Genomic DNA, 15,236 nt, shown 5'->3' on the forward strand with positions numbered 1-15,236 from the left:
CAGGCTCTAAAAATGTTACTGAATGATGTATCAATGCATTTCCAGCAAAAATAAATATATAATAAAGGGTTTAGATAAAATATGTACAGTGTCACATGTCTGGTTTAAATGATCACATGACCAGAGCTGTGTACTTCCTTGCTGCACCATGAGAAGAGCATGGCTGCATCAAAGCTCCCAAACAAACGATTATTAAAGTATGTTAACATAAAGAACATAGATTTTTGGGACACATCATCTTGAAAGGCAAGGGTTGGTGATCTTCTTCAAAACCATTTTTGATATTTTTGTTGAAATTGTCATTACATCCTGACAGCAATCAATGAATCAAATCAAAAAGAGAAATCTGGTATCTGTGGTTGTCGCAGGACTTAAAAAGCCCGTCCAGGCATTTCATTTGACCCGAATGTCATGATTGGACGGGCTACCTGCCTGAGCCTATACAGCCCGTGCACTCATTGCTTGTCAGCGGAGTCATTCACAAGCTGCTCACTTGACAACTGTGAGTACTAACAAATGCCAAGTTCATTGTTTATGTTCATTATGATAGGTTTACATTCATAATGAACATGTTGGGGGAGTGGCTTTAGAGGGAGGCCTGATCAGTGTTAGATTAAGCAACCTTTGGAGCTACTGCTGCTAGCTGTACTCTTGCTATTTTCTCAAGATTACCAACCCTGCCTTAAAGGTGTCTAGTATTGATATATGCATTTGCAATTATCCAACTTCGCCCAGCGTGGTACTAGAATGAGCAAACATGTTGACGGCACCTTGATATGGTCAAGACAATCTGCTTAAGTTAAGCGTAACCAAGCGTCAGAACGGAGGAAAAAGGTGAGGTAAGTGACTTTGAAGGTAGCATGGTTGTGGTGCCAGCTGGGCTGGTTTGAGTATTATTATAACAGCTAGTCTATTGGGAATTTCACACACAACCATCTCTAGGGTTTACAGAGAATGGTCCAAACCAGAGAAAATATCCAGTGAATGGCAGAGGTCAGTGGAGAATGGCCAGAATGGTTTAACTGACAGAAAGGCAACAGTAACTCAAATAACCATTTATTACAACCAATGTATGTATGCAGAAGAGCAACTCTGATATCGCAACATCTTAAGCCTTAAAGCAGATGGGCTTGCAGCAGACCACACGCCTGTTAGCTAACAACAGGAAACTTGGGCTACAACTGGCAAAAGTTCTCCAAAATTGGACAATAGATGATTGTAAAAATGTTTCCTTCTCTCTGCAAATGATGTGGTTCTGTTGCCACTGGGGCAGTTTGCAGCACAGTGTGAGGCAGGTGAGATGAGAGTCAGTACCTCTACCGAGGTCTGAGGCCAAAACGGCTTTGTCAGTGAGTCACTTCCCCAAGCAATGGAGTTCAAGTGAGGTGAAGAGTTGAGCCGGAAGGCAAAGCTTTCAATTTACTAGACTTCTAAATTGCACCCTCACATATGATCATCAGCTTCGGTTAGTCACCAAAAGAATGAGATTGCAGACTAAAGCGGCCTAAATGAGCTTCCTTCGTTGGGTGGCTGTGCTCAGCCTTAGAGATAGGGTAGGAGCTCAGAAAATGTTGCTTGGGAGAGTGACGTCAAGAATACCCTTCTGAGTCCGGAAGATAACGGATGGATAGATGGAAAAAGCGTTGCCTGGTCTGATGAGTGTCTATTTCTGCTGTGGCGTTCAGATGGTAGGGTCAGAATTTATCAACATGAAAGCATGGATCCATCCTGATTGTTTCAATGATTCAAGCGTGTGTTTCGGACCACTCTGTGTAAATCATAGAGATTGTTGTGTGTGAAAATCCCCGTAGATCAGCAGTTTCTGGCCGTCTGACACAAAAGACCATGCTAAATTCAAAGTCACTGACATCACCTTTCTTCCCCGTTGTGATGCTTGGGGTTTGAACCTCAGCTGACTGTCTTGGACATATCTACATGCCTAAAAGTATTGAGTTGTTGCCACGTTATTGGCTGATGAGTATATACTAGTAGTTTTGAATGTGTTAAATCTGGGCTTGGGTATATCATAATCTTGATGAGTGCATACTAAGAGAAATATTGTTATTATTTGATCAATTATGTAATATAATATTCTCTATAAATGTCTACACATTATCCCACCAAACACAAAACACATTCATAACCTACTCTTCCATTAAAATATAAAAATGGTGGTTTACTTCAAATTACTAATAACACATAATATACAATATTATGTTTTCAGAGAAATGTGCTCCAAATCAAAGTACTGTAAATGACAAACGCCTAAAAAAGTGACAAACAGCATAGATAGATGGATTAGAGTATGGTTATGTTTGTTTTCAGTGTTGGCCGAAGAAGAATTTAAATGAGCCTATACACATAAAAATCCATAAGAAAGGAGAATGGCAACTAAAGCAGGTGACCAACTAGAAGTGTTCCAGGTAGCACCTGGGCAACTCCCTTTCAACCCGTCAAATACTGCCGCTTGGTCAGTTGCCCTATGCTTCAAACTGTAATGCTTTAGGTATCTCTAGTGTCACTTTTAGACGTGTCAGGGACGGCAACTGTTGCTCTGTTTCTGCTTGTTACATGGATAGTGTCTTTTCAAAATAAACTTACAACGTCGGTTTACTTACGCAACAAAACTACTTGGTTGGGTTTAGGAAACAAAAGTACTTGAGGTAAAAAGAAACAAAAAGAAACTACTTTTATTATTTAAAGAAACAGTTTTTAATTTGACAAAAAAATTCACACAGACACTAACAGCAGTGTCCTGGGTGAAGGTCTGTGTTTGTTTGACCTAACCTCCATCCCTTCCGCCTGGCTCTGAGTGGACTTCATAGCTCTTTATACTACGTCAGCTGCTGTGAGCGTGTAGTAATGACATGGTGGGTTTACATTAGAATTAGTTGAAAGCCTGCGTCTCATAGAGATGCTGAAGGAGGCCTTGATACGTTAGTGTCAGACGTCGAGGGCACTGACCAAGTGTTGTTGGGAGTGAGAACGCGTTGCATTGGGAGAGATGTTTTGTGTTTGTAGAATTATTTTGCATATTATAGAACATTTCTCTTCATGATTTGAGCATGTGCTCATGTTTGTGTTCTTATTTAAAATTGATTCCCAGAGTCTCCAGCCTCCCACTTATTCCCACCATCAATCAGGCAACATGACATTGTCAAAGCAGACAGCTAACAGAGCATGAAGACCAGCTGGGCTCTTTTCACTGCTGTCTTTACTTCTTGCTTTTTAGTTTCTGTCTCTCTATTTATATTGATCAGTATCTCTCTCACTGTCTGGCTCTCTCCACATAGGAGTCTTTCATCTCTCTCAATGGCTCTTTCTCTCTCTATGCGCTCTCTATTCATCCCACTCCGCTTTTCTTTGCCTATACCTCCCATCTCCCATTCATTTCTGAACCTTTCTGCTTTCTCAGTGGGGCTTCTTTTTTTCCTCCTCTCGCTCTCGTCTGTTATTCATTTTGTGCTCTCCTGTCTCACTCTTGGTTCTTTTACCCCTTCCCAATACTTTAACACTCTCTTTGATTTTCCTTTTCAGTAACTCTGTTCCTCTGACCTTTTAGTATTCCAGCTGTAAATGGATTTGGAGGTTAAAGTCAGCAGCAGACTGTCAGTGTCACTGTTTATTAGACAGCGATGGCAGCTGTTTCTTACACTAGACCTTCAACATGATAAGCTTTGCATCAAGCTGTATGTCGCACCAAGAGGATTAACTGCTGATAGGAAGAGTAGCATAGCATACTACAATGTGAAAATACATTACAAGAAACAGTCCTGCATTCAAAAATCCTACTTAAGTATTATCAGCCAAATTAAAGTACCACGTCTAAAAGTACTAAAAATGGAGATCTTGATGGTGATATATTATATGACATGCCCCTAGCTGCCTGTAGCTCCTCACAGGACTCGGATTGGTCTGAACTACTGTTGTCTATTACTTGAAGACTGTAAATACTCCATACTTCTCCATCTCTGGTCTTGGCGTGTGGTCTCTCTTTCAATCTGCTCATCTGTTGCTGCTTGGGAGCGAACCAGCGACTGTACCATGTTTGTCAACTCCTCCATGTTATCAGGCGTCCTGGCTGCTGCAGTCGCTTGCGGAACCGTTGAAGTCTCTGGTCCCCCCTTCTCTGGGCTCTCCTGCTGCTCGCTCTGCTTTTTCCTTCTTGTCATTGGTCCCATCCATATATCGACAGGGCTTTACCACTGCCACCACTTGTAAACATGCCCGAGCGGCCATGGAGGCAAATGAACAGGTCAGGAGTCCAGAGAGGTTTCAGAAGACGCTTATTTTATTTTACAAGTCATCCATTTCACCAACGTTCCCACCAGTGTCTAGTGGCCTCCAACAAATTCCCCCGCACAAACAAAATGAGGGCCCTTTTGTACACCTGGTCCATCTAATTGTACCAGCCATACCACCTACAGGTAAGTATATTGCTAGCTATCTATGTATAATAAATATTTACCTAATTTTACCCACACCAACCGTACAAATGTTAATTAACACCTGTGTGTATATATATATATATATATATATATATATATATATATATATATATATATATATATATATATAGGTCCTATTCCTAAAGTAAATGATCAACCCACAATTTATCTAAATAAATACAGCAACACATATGTTCACTTCCCCCTACCTGCTTCATGTAGTTGGTATTTCCCGGAACTATAAATGGGTACTCGGGCTACCGGGGAAGTAATTTGCCCGAACACCCTGGGAAGAGGAAACAGGCCGAGGTAAGTTGTTGCTATATATATAGATATACATACAATAAACTTGTATTCTCCGTGACTCCTTCATCAGTAACGGTGGTGCATCGTTACATTTCTTTCCCCCTCTCCCGAGAGTACAGTACCTCAGTCTTCATGTACTCTGGAGAGACAATCTGCCACAAGGTTGGCTTTCCCCGGACGATACATGACTGTAAAGTCATAGGGCTGACAGGGCCGATTTAGCCATTGCAGAGCACGATGATCCGTCTCAAGGATGAAGTGACGTCCCAGCAAGTAGTACCTCAATGACTCAATGGCCCACTTCATGGCCAAACACTCCTTCTCCACAGTAGAGTATCTTGTCTCTCGGTCCAGGAGCTTACAACTCAGGAACAACAGTGGACGTCTCTCTCCATCCGTCTCCTGAAGGAGATTTCCTTCAGGTGGACCTTATGCTGGACCAGAGTTGTGAATCCAGGCTTTAGTTGGAAAAGCTCTGGGTCGATTAATGCTTTGATCTCCACCTGCCGTCCCGGATGGAGGTGGGACAGCTCAAATGAACTGGCTTCCGAGATGTTGCTGGGAAACGACTGCTCTCTCTCTTCCTTCTCATCCAGGGCACGGATCAGGAGAATCCTGTTGAGGCCTGAGGCACCTCCCGGTATGCAAACAGCAAGTACGGCAACCATTGATCCCAATCCGAGCCTGTTTGGGAAACAAACTTCCGCAGCATACTTTTAAGTGTTTGATTAAACCTTTCCACCAGCCGTCCGTCTGGGGATGATATGGGGTGGTCTTAATGCCTTTTACTCCTAAGAGTTGATACACTTGTTGCAGCAGTTTGGACATAAAGTTGGTGCCACAGTCCGTAAGGACTTCTTTCGGTATGCCTACTCTTGCAAACAGTTGTAACAGACAATTGGCAACTTGTCTGGCCTTAACAGATCTGAGGGGAAAGGCTTCTGGATAACGGGTGGCATAATCACAAATGACCAAGATGTACCTATTGCCCGATGAACTTTTCTCAAGGGGCCCCACTACATCCATGCCTATTCTATCAAATGGGGTAGCAATGATAGGCAACGGCTGAAGCTGAACTCGGGCTACTCCCCTTTGTGATGTTAATTGACATTCAAGACATGAAGCACAAAAAGTCTTAATCTGGACATACATGCCTGGCCAAACAAATCTCCTGGCAATCCTGTTGAGGGACTTCTGAAATCCTAGGTGGCCTGCCCAGGGGATAGAATGACCCAGCTCCATGACTTTCGGACTAAGACTGGCAAAACTAAGGCTTCATCCTTCCCCTGCCGCTGATAAAGGATGCCATTCTTAACCACATAGGTAGCTTCTGCTAAACAGTCTATCCTGCCACATCTCTCACCCTCAACCTCTGTGACCTTATCAAACCAGGATTTCAGTGCTGGATCCGGTAGCTGCAATGCTGATATGTCAGAAGGGATGTGAAAATCTAAAGGCTGGCTGGGCTTTGCCACCCCTTCACACTGCTTCTTGGCCGTAGCCAAAACCTTATCTCGCCTTCTCTGGGCTCTGGACTTGGACTGCTTAATAGTCTCTGCCTCCAACTCAGCCTTGTAAAAAGGCAACTCCTCAAGATTATTCCTGCCTCTCTGTGCCCTAGTTGTGACCATGTTGCATGCTGTTACTTTAGGTGGGGGGTCCTGCTGCCGCTCAACCTTCTGGACTGGTGCCTCTACAGTGCCCTCTCCCCGTCCCTCAGCGGTAGCCTGGCCCTCCCACTTAACCTGCTGTATCAAATCTAACAGTGTGGGGACATCATGGCCCAGAATAACAGCATAGGGTAGTTTGGGTGCTAATGCTACTGACAAGAGGTAAGTCTGCCCACCTACAGTAAGATAAACCTCAGCTGTGGGGTACCTTTTTTCATCACCGTGGACACAACTAATGTTGGAAGTGGTCTCACTCCACAGTTCTCTGGGTACTATACTAGACAGAACCACAGACTGAAAGCTGCCCGAGTCCAAGAGTGCCTCCTCACGCTGACCATTCACTAACACTGGCGCAATGAGCGCTCCTTTCTGAACAGGAAATGAGTGAGTGGGTCTGGGGACTGAACACAAAAGAGAAGGCTTACTTTGTCTGGTTGCAGGGCATGTGTACTGAGTGTGACCTAGGGCATTACACTGATAGCACCGTGTATCTTGCCTAACACTGGAGAAAGGCTTTGTACTGGCATTGGATTTACTGGGAGAGAATTGGCTGCCACTGTATGGAGGCCTAACCTGAGCTTGACCACCCCGTTCACCCCCTCCTTCATCAGTAACGGCGGTGCGTCGTTACAAAGACTGACAAGATGGATTCCATAGGTTGAACTGGCTTCTTACCCAGACGCTGCTACTTTTCTCTTACGACTGCTTTAGGCTACATCCACACTAATACGTTTTCGGTTAAAACCTGGGTTTTAAACCAAAAACAAACTTCGTCCAAGCAAGCCTGACTCTTTACGCACACTGGGCATGCGGGTGGGTGCCGGAGTAAACAGGAAGTAGATTGGTTGCTTAGTTAAAACAATTACGAAGTCTTTAATACAGTAGTCTTTAATAATGAAAGGTCTTGCTTGATACTTACGATCTTCCTTTAAAATCTTCCTCTATAAACTTAAACAGACAAATTTCTTGGAAAGTTTTAGAAGTTGTATTTTTCAAATATAGTTACAATGCTGCGGTTTTTGCTCTATCTCTCATGAATGAACACATACAAATCCAAGTTTACTAGATTATGGGTCAATACATTTGGCTAACACACGTCTCTCACTCATTTCCTCGGTTTTGTTGTTGTCTGTTCTCACTCGTAGCTCTGCTGGTGGCTAAATTCTCTATCGTACTAGAAAACGTTCATGCCTTCGTTAGTTTACAGTTTCTGTGTGGACTTCACAGTAGTTGTGCAGAACAAAATAGGAAAAGGAAAGTCCTCCATTTCATGTCCATCAAAGCTACAAACCGCGACTTCAAACATTCACTCCGTAGGGCTGATAAAGCTGCTGGTCACGGCGCTCGCTAATTGCTCCAATAATGGCTGCTTCCGCCGCATTTCGGCAGTAGTAGAATTATAAAATGCTGAATTTAACTGCACAACAGCTGCTAGTATAGACAACAAGGTCAGCAATGCCTGTAATCGGTTATCCATGTTAATTTAACCACTGGTAGTCGATCGATAATCAAGGCTGTTGTTCCGGAAAAGGGTGACGTGATAGGGGCGTGACGAATCATTAACTGCAAAGACCCAATCAATTAGCGAATGCTGGTGTCTATGTTGTTTCCAAACATTGTTTCCAAAATCAGTTTTCTGTGCTCTAAAACTCCGGCCTAGTGTAGGCGCTCAGTGTAAACATAGCAAAAGATATGCGTTTTAAAATGTAAACGTAGTAGTGTGGACATGGCTTAAGTCATTGATGACCTCTTTATCCAGACAGCCACTGCCCTGATTCTTTCGTCCCATCTGTCGATGGTACTGATTTTAGAGATCTCTTGCACCGCTTTCTGCCTGTGGGCAAAGCATTACATTTTCAGGACGAGTTGTTTTAGTGCAAAGTCCATATTGTATCTTGCCAACCTCAATGCCCATTTGTTACAAATCTCCTTTTAGTGCCCGGTAAACAGCTTTGGTTTGAAGCACATTCTGTTTTACACTGCCTTGGTTTATGTAACCGTGAGGTAGTGTTCCTGACTCAAGCTGGTCCATTTATCACATGCAATGGCTAACTCTGGCTTTTGGACATTATACCAGTGGACTCAGTGTGTTACTGAGGGTGTTCCTACAGGGACAGGTGTAATAATTGGACTTTAGAGAAGAAACAATTATTATAAATGTGTGTAGATTAGAGTGGTGGGTACATTCCTTTGTGTTGAGAGGGGGTGCAGCCCTTTGAGGATGAACTGGGTAACAGCGCTGTGACACTCCCTGATGAACATTAGAGAAAATGCAAGCATTGGCTTCACTTTTCAGAACCGGAGGGGGGGGGGGGGGGGGGGAGAGAGAGAGAGAGAGAGAGAGAGAGAGAGAGAGAGAGAGAGAGAGAGAGAGAGAGAGCAATATAATACTGACAGGACATTTTTGTAATCATATAAAGTACATTTGACAGGGAATGAAGAATCTTCCTAACTGAATATTTAATGGTGGATACTTACATGGATGATATGAACTCCATTAGTCTACTGTCTATCAGCTCACAGTATGGCATTATTGTATGGTTACAGAAGTACAGTATGTTAGTATAGATGAGTATCTCACAGTTTTCTCACAGTTGTCTCATGATTATGTTCCACTAAAAACAAATACACAACTATAAGAAAACTGTTGGTAATTTACAAAGAAAATGTATTAGCTAGTGAAAACAATCCAGGACCTTTCATTTGACATGAACTGAACACTTTACACTCCATGAGCAGAAACACAGCGCAGGTCTACGATGATGAATGAGATGGTTAAAAGCTTTGGCTTCTCCTGTCTGCTGCTACATGGTCAGGCTAATGGGCTGTGGCTCTGTACAAGAGCACTGCTGACAACACACACTGTGCTCCACTGCAGCTCATAGTCCGCATTCAGGGGAAGTTAGGGGAGTGTCGCATTTCCATAGAAACAAGATACTTTCATACTGTTCAAGAGAACAGAGGCTCGTGTATCAGCAGTGGCAGTATTTAAATGTTTAGTGTTTAGGTTTGCTTGTGATCGAATGTGTTTGGAAGACTGTTTTTTGAGCTACACATAACATGGTAGGACCAAATGCACCTTTTGAAATTTGAAAAATCAAGGAGCGATCATACAGATTTAGGTTAAATACTCAGAGAAGAAGAAGAACTCAAGTCGAATTTTTAGCTTTTTCTGAGGATTTTAATATGATCTTCATCAGCAGATGGAGTTTGCTGATTTATCATGGAGATTGCTGGTCATATTCCTGAAGTTTGGAACTGTGGTCATGTCATACTATGTCAAATGGGCGGGGGTTGGCGGTTTCGATCCTTGGCTGCTAATTGCCTGTTCCGAAGTGTTCCTGAGCAGGACACTGAACCCATAACTTCTCAGCAGCCCACTAATCCCTAATGCTAGGGTTGCAGAGGTTACATTTCATATATATGTACCAAATGACGATTATAATAAAGTTGAAATCATATATGGTAATATATGATATTCACTGAAGAAGATCATCAGATGTGAAAATATTTCCTGCATGTAAGGATAAAGAAATAATTGTGACCATTTTGACTACAGGTCAACCTCAATGATGAAAAACAGAAATGCTCAGCACCCCAGAGATGATGGGTGCAGTGTTGCAGTCAGGATATTTTCCTGACATCTGGTGCAAAGGGCTCATTTCCCCCATTTCATAAGACAAGGGACAAATCAGACCCGGTAACTACTGTGGCATCTGTGTCAACAGTTGTCCAGATAAATCATTCTGTAGTATTCTAGATACAAGATAACTAGAATTCCTTGATGATCTGGAGGGAAAACAAAACACCACACCACCAACCATGTATAAACCCTTCACACTTCAATTAACAAACACGTACACACAAAAAAAATGAATGATATTAACTAAAGCCCTTCGACTCTATTTGGCATGAAGGGCTCTATCACAGGTTGCTACATTGTGGTCTAGGAAACAGAATGCACACGCACACATTTACATGCATAGGACATATGAACTAAAACTAAATAGAATATCGGGGCAAGCAGCGTGAACCTCCCAACGTTTTCAAAGTAGACATCAATTGTTCATCGATTATTGTCTTGTCTCTTTGTTCTACAAAAGTAATCCCATAAACTGGCCCCTAGAATCACGAACGTATCTTCGGTTATTGCTGCTTACCACGTGGAGAGTGAAACAGCAACGTTGATCAGAGCCACACTTTTGTTATAGTTACCCAGTTGGAATCACTCTAGATATCACTCTCATCAGTGGACACCGTGCACTGATGAGAGGGCTCAGGAGAGCACTGACCATAGGAACAGCACCAGTTACGTTCTTTTGCAGGACAGTCTTCTTGCTGCCTTTCTGTCACTGCCTCCATTCATCATGCCTGCTTTTCCATTTGATTTAGCTCCTCTTCTGTGTACTCCTCATGTTCCGCTGGATTACCGGGCATTGAACATACTTTACTTAGGTTTAGTTAGAATGCTCATGCTGGACTGTTCTCTATGTTCTAAATAACTTATTTGAAATGTAGAGAATAACTCTATATGTTGCTGAGGTGGCAATAATCCGTGGTTCAAAATGGCCACAATAATGAGATATATTCCCCATGAAATTCTTTTTTATAGTTCCAAGGTCGAGAAGAATCTTTCTCTTAAATATATTATGTTCATAAAAGTACTAAAGATGTAGGCATTTATAACTCTTCCTCTCTTTATGTCTTTGTGGTGGTCTGTTGTTGTGGCTATTCACCATCTGATCCCCTAATATGTGTTCCCTTCTCTGTGCAGGAGCGTCGGTTTTGCAAGTGACAGCCTCAGACGCAGATGATCCGACCTACGGGAACAGCGCCAAGATAGTTTACAGCATCCTGGAGGGACAGCCCTACTTCTCTGTTGACCCCAAGACAGGTAGAAAACGCTTCTGAGCTCACTTTAAAGACACTTTGACTGCTGTCCAGAGAAAGTTCAAACAAAGGAGGATAGGAATCACCTTTCAGTGCCATAAACTAGCTAATGATGCTGCCAAAAGCAAAGTGGATTTACTTTGTTGTCCAAGTTAAATGTTTGGGAAACCTGTGTTTGATGATGCAGGTGGTGAGTTCCTGTGAAGTGCTTCCAGCAGTAGAGCCAGATATTTTAGGGTACAAGTGTCACAGGTGGGGGCGGCCCTTCAAATGACAGCCTCCACCTGCTCCATTGTTTTTGGTGAAAGAGCAGCTGTAATGAAGGTTGCTGACTTGGTTGGGCTCAGTAATTATCAGGAACCCCTGCTGTTATCGCTTTCCTAGTCATAGTTTTACCGGGAACATAAATAATATGTACAGACTGAGTTTAGTTTTAAAAATATATGTGCCAAATATTCCCCGCCAATGTTTTCCAACTAGTTATTGCAACAGTAACTACCAAGGAAACACACTATGGATAAGGTTAGAGAATTCAAACTCCTCAGATTATGTTTGGGGAAAGTGGGCAGATGTAAAGGTCAGCATTCAGTAAGGTTTGGATAGCTTGCTCAGAATCTGGGATGACGTGGTTGTTTCTGCATTGAAAGTGGTAATAGTGTCCGGTTCATTAGTAGAGTACAGAAAACCAGGGTATCATATGTAAGAAACATTCACTAGTATCCAATAGATTTGTCCTCATTCATGAAACGTTCATGCAGAGATCTGATCTGATCTTTCTAACTTGTAACTACAAACACATAAAGTCAATGTTTTGTATTTCGCCAAAATCTTTGTCGGTGGTCAGAACCCCAACAGACTTCCTACAGTTTGTTTTGCATTTTCATCACGTTTCAAAGTGGTACATTCTTGCATGCAATGCCAAATTGCAATATTGCATAATAATACAAAAACAGCTGCACATGACCTAACACTAGATTGTTGAGCATGGCCTGCAAAAAGTCACACATGAATAATATGCATCGCAGATGCCACTCGAGTTCTGAATAGCTGACCTGCCTGATATAATGTCTCATACCAGCAGAGGGATGGGGATGGCTCACTTACATTTGAGAGTGCAATGTCTCCATGAAGTCAAGACCCCTGAATAGGAACGGCACTGGTTTGTGACCTGCAGGGGACATTTTTTGGATGTCTTCCATTCTTACTCTCATTTTCTGTCTTCTCTCTACTGTCACAAATGCAATTCTATGTTCACTATCCAAGTTCCTTCACTTTGGTAACCAGCCTTGGTTGATTGGGATGATGCACTATGGATGAATTCATTTACCTTTTGTACCTTTGACATCACACCATCTTCACTAATCCTTGGTCATATTGTTCCCATAGGCTTTGTCGATAACAATCATATTGCCAGGAAGGAATGTGATTCAAATTTGAATCTGTAAAAACTCAGATTCCAGTCATTGTTTTAAAAATGACTTCCTCCTACAAAATCTGCCCATGGCAACATGTTTTATTAGTAACACGTCTAGTCAGTTTTGCTTGGACATTTCAGTCACAGATGTATTCATACAATTTACAATGAAATCTTGGAGATCTACAAGTTGGGACAAAACAATGTCAGGCGGCTTAAAGTAACAACGGACTCATGATTTATTCCAACTCAGTAGTTCAATTAAAGTCATTGCAAATCATCTAGAATGAAAGATGAAGCAGGACTGCTTCTCTGCTCACTGACTGGAGTGCAGCTCGTCAGTGTGTTTAGTGCTGTCACTGGTGGCTGGATGATATACTTCTGGAATAGTGGCCAGGGCCTGTATTTTATTTCATTGTATTTCAGAGGCACAGAGAACCAGGCCTTTATTTCTGATTTCCCCTATTCCCCAGTTCATGAAAACTCAAATCATCCAGCCACCAGTGGCAGAATAGAACCCTTTTAAGACTCCGATGTCTGTTTATTTCTGACATTCTTCCCATAGTAAATTCACTTGAATAAATGGAAAATCAAGTTATATTGTCTATTGCGTTACAATTTTTATAAATTGGAAATAAAATGTTAATATTGTCAATGTACAGCGGGATAGGACTTTGAAAATTACATGTTTTACAAACAGCTTTTTCAATTGCAATTTGAATATGGTACACATATATGAGTACATGAAAATTGAGTTCTTGCATTTTCATTCAGTCCCCAATTGGCTTCCATTAAAATCCCATCGACTCTTATTCCTGTTGATCTCTTGCGTCTCTTATCGGTCCTCTGACTCGTTGCCCAGGCAGGTGGGAACAGCTGAATTCTGGGACCACCTGAAACTCCACTTGACACCCAAGCCGCAATGAGCGTGCTGAAAAAAGAAACTCAAAATTCAACCCTTTTCTGGCCAGCGTTGCCGTCATCACGCCAGTCAAATCGTATCGTAATCTGTATCTTTGTGCCGTTTTACGTAGCCTAACTTTGTAGGTTATATGTATACATATATACACTATGTAGTGCAGTCACGGCACACATTTAACAAGTGAGCACCTATCGATTCGGACTCTATTCGAGAGATGTTTGGATGACGTTTTCACTGAAGTGAGTTAATGAGCTTTGAGTCGAAATGTGGTAACAAGGTGGAAGCTACAAAGGCGTGTTGTATATTATTGTGCGGAGCATTTCAACTACATTTTGATAGTATTACTTGAGGCTTCAATAGCACTAAATGAACAAGCAGTGAACAGATTAAATCGAACTTGAGTCGAGACAGATGGCAGGTTAATGGTGCATTTACACGCTCCTCTGATGAAACCGTTTCCGGAGTTGGGATGTCGTTGACTTTAGTCAATTTATGAGTTTAAAGTCGTAATCTGCTAGCAACTTGCTACGAAGGAGTGTCGTATATTATGCTCGGAGCATTAGGATGATGCGTTGCTAGTGTTGAGTAGTGTGGCGACGTCACTGATTGAACGAGTGAGGACAGATGGTAGCAATAGCTGTCGATCGTGCATACTTGATGGCCCTGATGGCCAGATAATGCAAGTTTAAGGCACTTCCGTATTTGCTTCATTTTTGGAACCGGAGGTTGCCGCCTGGTTAACACGCATTCCACTCAAAGGAACGTATTCTGTGAAAGAATCGGACGTCCCACCACTAGTATCTTTGGGCTCGAGGATTTGTGTGAATTGTCCATTTAACGAGTGAGCAGATGTCGCAGCGTTTGGTGCGGTTTGGTGTCCATCCGGAAAAGACCCGGTGTAGACGTAGCGATGAATACGAGGAGCTGATATAAAAGCGTTGAAACTACTGCTTTGTTTCTTGTTCTGAGAAAAGGAATCCCTTTATCTTTTAGCATCTTTGAGGACAGCTACGGCCCGATTGGAATTTCTTGTGTAAGGCCAGCCAAGGCGGACCTTGCTGGAGCGTGGTTATGCTGCCACCATGTCATGTTACCGGAGTAGTTGAGTTGATGGCGGGAGACTGGAGTCATCCTCGGAGGCGATGGAGTAGTGATATTGAGGCGAAAACTACGCTAAAAATGACGGGAATGGAAGGATAATGTTGCTTGTATATTGTTTAATTGAGTGCAAAAAAAGTAACAATTCTGATGTATTAATGGTGTGCAGAATGAATTGGTGAAGGCAGCTGAAGGTGGACACTGGGGCTTACCTATGCAATCCCAAAACAGATATTTTTCCTCTGGATAGCACTCACCTGAGAGAAAGATACTCATTTCTGGCAAAAGAATGTCCCGATTGATGAGATGACAGCCGTGCTCTTACCCGTAATGGTGGAAGTCAAGCAGCGCGACAGACAGGAAGAGACTGATTGTTGTTCTACGACTATATTGTTTAGGACTCCCCCTGATAGGTGTAACATGGGGATACTATTAAGACCACATGCTGTTAATCTGAAGTTTGGCAATTTTTCGGAGCACATTTCTCA

At 42.4% G+C, this 15,236-nt stretch overlaps 1 protein-coding gene across 1 annotated transcript in view; it reads left to right on the forward strand.

Annotated features, from left to right (window-relative positions):
- The window catches only part of LOC306706535 (cadherin-18-like), a gene marked incomplete at both ends in the record, with an annotated part of 90,945 nt that overhangs the window by 29,010 nt on the left and 46,699 nt on the right, over nt 1–15,236 (forward strand). The window contains one exon of the mRNA XM_079173656.1: nt 11,199–11,318. Within this exon, the coding sequence (XP_079029782.1) occupies nt 11,199–11,318 (120 nt within the window). The remainder of the gene's footprint in view (nt 1–11,198; nt 11,319–15,236) is intronic.

Source organism: Pholis gunnellus, assembly GCF_910591455.1.
Source record: "Pholis gunnellus genome assembly, chromosome: 14".
Lineage (NCBI taxonomy): Eukaryota > Metazoa > Chordata > Actinopteri > Perciformes > Pholidae > Pholis > Pholis gunnellus.